This window comes from Elephantulus edwardii, unplaced genomic scaffold (assembly GCF_000299155.1).
Source record: "Elephantulus edwardii isolate Elephantulus edwardi_28Jun2011 unplaced genomic scaffold, EleEdw1.0 scaffold00055, whole genome shotgun sequence".
Classification (NCBI taxonomy): Eukaryota; Metazoa; Chordata; class Mammalia; order Macroscelidea; family Macroscelididae; genus Elephantulus; species Elephantulus edwardii.
Genome location: NW_006399805.1, coordinates 11,051,199 through 11,055,057, shown reverse-complemented (window position 1 = coordinate 11,055,057; position 3,859 = coordinate 11,051,199). Strand labels below are relative to the sequence as shown.

Below are 3,859 nucleotides of genomic sequence, written 5' to 3'. Positions count from 1 at the left end.
CCCTCGATCCCCAGGAGGGCTCAGCGTCACCCCTCGATCCCCAGGAGGGCTCAGCGTCACCCCTCGATCCCCAGGAGGGCTCAGCGTCACCCCTCACGGCCTCTCACTCTCCACTTCGCAGCCAGAGCCCCCACCACTCAGAGGAGCAGGCTCCTCCCTCCTGGCTCTCTGTGCAGAAGCAGGACCTGGCCCGCAGAGCCTCAGGAGGGTCAGCAGGGGACAGGAGAGTGGCCAGTCCCCGCGTGGCCCTGCTCACCTCGGGCAGCTGCAGCGTGCACCTGCTGGCCTGTAGACACTCGGTGCCAGGGGCATGCAGGGCTGGGTCACGTATCCTCTTGCTCCTGTGGGTACAGAGAGCGGAGTGAAAAGCGGCAGCCGCCGTGTGGACACCCCCAGCACTGCGGGAAGCGCGCTGGGCCCCATCCCAGGCCAGGAAGCTCTGGCTCAGTCAGACTACACTCCTTAGGTCAGTGGCTCTTCAGTGGTCCTGCGACTCTTTATTACTTAAAGGGGAGAGATGTTTATTCTGCTTCGGGGGAGGACTTCATGCAGTCCACTGCACGCTATGAGGAGTCCTGGGGGTGCAGGGGCCAAGCCTGGCGGTAACCAAAAGGCTGGCAATTCTCTCTCACCAGCCGCTCTACAGGAGAAAGATGTGGCATGTCCCCATGTCCTGTGTCAGGAACGATGGCCGCCTTCAAAACCCACAGGGTCACGATGACTCAGAATCCACCCAAAGGCAATGAGCTTCAGAGGGACGTACTTGTGCCTTCAGAGTGACTGATGCTCCAAGAACTGCCCCACCAAGCACGCTAGTGTGTACACACCTAGTGTACACACACAGGGAGTGTGCACTCCCCAAGTACACAGCCACCTCCCCACCCTGTGTATACACCGCCCCGTGTCCACACACAACACACACACACACACCCCTGCCCTGTGCACACACACCCTGTATACATCCCCCATGTACACACACACAAACACATCCTGTGTATACAGGTTCCTCCCCGCCCTGTGTACACACCCCCCACTGTGCAGACACACCTGTGTATACATACCATCCTGTGTACACCCCGTGTATATACAACCACCTCCCTGCCCTGTGTACACACATACACTCCTGTGTATACACACACCTGCCCTGTGTACACACACACACCCATCTACATACACACACACACACACACACACACACACGTGTGTTCACAGCTATCTCTCTGCCCTCTGTACACCTCCATGTATACAAACCCCTCCGTGTACACAAGCAAACCTGTGCATACACCCCCCGTGTATACACCCCCACTCTGTGTACGCACCCCCACGTATACACACCCCCCATGTATACACTTCCCCTGTGTACACACACACAGACACACAGACACACACACTCTTACATAATACTTTTCATCTTATGCACACACCCACCCTTATAGCTATGGATGCAAAGTAAATTCAGAGGAAGTAAACTGCACAGAAGGAGAATGCCCACATTTCTCCTATAGGGCAGCTGGTGGATCTGAACTGCATACCTTTGCATTGGCAGCACAATTTCTTATCTCTAAGCCACCAGAGCTTTATTGCTGTTATGTACTGTCAAGTTGGAACCAACCTACACATGACCCTCCAGTGATTTTTCAGAGGCATTTAATCACACAGAAGGAGACTGCCCATCCTTCTCCTGTGGAGCAGCTGGTGGATTTGAACCATGGGCCTTTGGGATTGTAGTGCAGTTGGAGCCAAGGCTGCAAGGGCAGCCACTAGGCCACCAGAGACCAGAGCTTTAGGATATGAAATTTTCAGCAGCTTTCTAAAACACTGTCCCATTCCAGTATCCTGTTCAGCCAACCAGAAAAAAATAGATGTGACATCACTTCCCTTCCCAGGGGACTCAAAGGAAACAATGTAGCTGCAGCAGTAACAGTAGCCTGAACTGTGACTGTCCTGTCTCAAAGTGTCACCCGGAGCTGACCCTGCAGCGAGTGTCTGAGGATGTGGATCACACAGGAGACTGCCCATCTTGCTCCCAAGGAGTTGTGGCGGATTTGACTCGCCAGAGAAGCACAGTCTGGACAAGCAGCGCGACTTACACAGACACCACCTGCACTCCCTCGCCAGGACAACGGAGCTGTGTGAAAGTGGAGCTGTGAGTGTCTCACGAGGACAGGGCAGGGCCTCTGAGCCGGGGCTCCCCAGCAGAGAAGGGAAAAGCCCCCACTGCTGACACAGGAAGCAAAGCCAAGGCTGCCCAGGCAACTGCCCGCACAGAGGCCACGTGCTGGAGGGTGGACAGCAGAGGCCGTACCCAGGCTGGAGCACTGGGCCAGGGAATGGCTGCGCAAAGTAGGAACATCCAGCCCCAAGTGGGCACCAGGGGGCACTGTGGGGCAGAGCCCAGGAGGCAGCAGGCAGCTGCTTGTTGGCATGGAGACAGCATCCCCAGGGGCTGAGATTGGAGGAAGGCTGCTTCCTGCTCCACCAATGCAGTCCTGGGCAGCCAATGGGGTCAGACCAAGGGCCTGCTACGCGATCAAGGGGCGGGAGCACGGCACCACAGGAGATGGGCTGACCCCACACTACCACTCAGGTGGAGACCGCCCTATTATGCTGCTATGCAGACTAGAAAAGCTGGAGGAGCTGACAGCTTCTCCACACAAGGACACAGGGTCAGGAACTCTGTTCTGTGACCTGAGATCTGAGGCTTCCCTAGCCTGATCGTGATGGGGAAGGCAGGAAGAGACAGGACACACGGGGCCCCACTAAAGGAGAATGCAAGACGTTACACCTCAGCTCTTCCCCTACCCCCCACAGAGCCTCCCCAAAGGAGAATGCAAGACCCCACACCCCAGTCCTTCCCCTGCCCCCACCCCTCCAGCCCCTGAACAGAAGTCCACCCCAGCAGTTCACCGACCAGGCTGGCCACTCACCCGATGGTGATAAAGTCTCCTTTGCTGACCGTGTCTGGCTCGATGCAGATGTTCATGAAGTCCTCTGTGCTCTGAAACGGGGCGGGCCAGCATAAGCACTGAGTGACTGAGGGAAGGCACCCTGGTCCTCCCTGGACCTGCCGTCCCCACTCGGAAGCTGGGCATCTGAGACACCTCGTGCCTACATCTGAATACAGACCCCATTCCTCGTTCTTGTTTATTTAAGAAATAGCTCTAATTCAGCTAAGTGAACTCAGTCCATAAGGACAAATACTATATGAGACCATTATTGTAGAAAGAGAAAGTTAACTAGTAAAACTGAGGATCCAGGGGGAGAGGGAGGGTAGGAGCAGAGAGGTGAGGAGTGAGGGGGTGGTGATCACATGATTTGATAGGTAAAGGAAGGTGTGGGTAAAGGAAACGGGAAAGATCCAATGTGAAAAACAATGTATATGAACTTTGTAAGCAAACCAGTATGAAATAAAAATTTTATTTAAAAAATATAGCTCTATAGTTTATATCCCATTAAAATAATCTGCATTGTATGTTTTTACTGTATGTTGTTGTCATGTACTACAGAGTTGGAACCAACCCACAGTGGACCCTCCAGTGGGTTTTTGGAGGCAGCTATTCTCATGGGAGGAGACTGCCCACCCTTCTCCCACAGACAAGCTGGTGGCCTTGAAACATGTGCCTTCAGGACTACAGCACAGCTTCTTGCCACTAGGCCACCAGAGCTCCCTTTTATAATATAAGCTAAATAAACATTAGGACATGTCCAGGGAGTGGTTATGACCATGTTGACACTGATGGTCATTGCCCTGTCCGTGTTCACACTGATGGGCCATCATCCTGTCCGTGTTCACACTGATGGGCCATCATCCTGTCCGTGTTCACACTGACGGGCCCCATCCTGTCCGTGTTCACACTGA

At 54.3% G+C, this 3,859-nt stretch overlaps 1 protein-coding gene across 1 annotated transcript in view; it reads right to left on the bottom strand.

Annotated features, from left to right (window-relative positions):
* AGK (acylglycerol kinase) overlaps positions 1-3,859 on the bottom strand; it is a 70,931-nt gene that overhangs the window by 11,268 nt on the left and 55,804 nt on the right. The window contains exons 13-14 of the mRNA XM_006887228.1: positions 2,928-2,998; positions 257-341 (exon numbers count right to left, since the gene is read on the bottom strand). Of these exons, the coding sequence (XP_006887290.1) occupies positions 257-341; positions 2,928-2,998 (156 nt within the window). The remainder of the gene's footprint in view (positions 1-256; positions 342-2,927; positions 2,999-3,859) is intronic.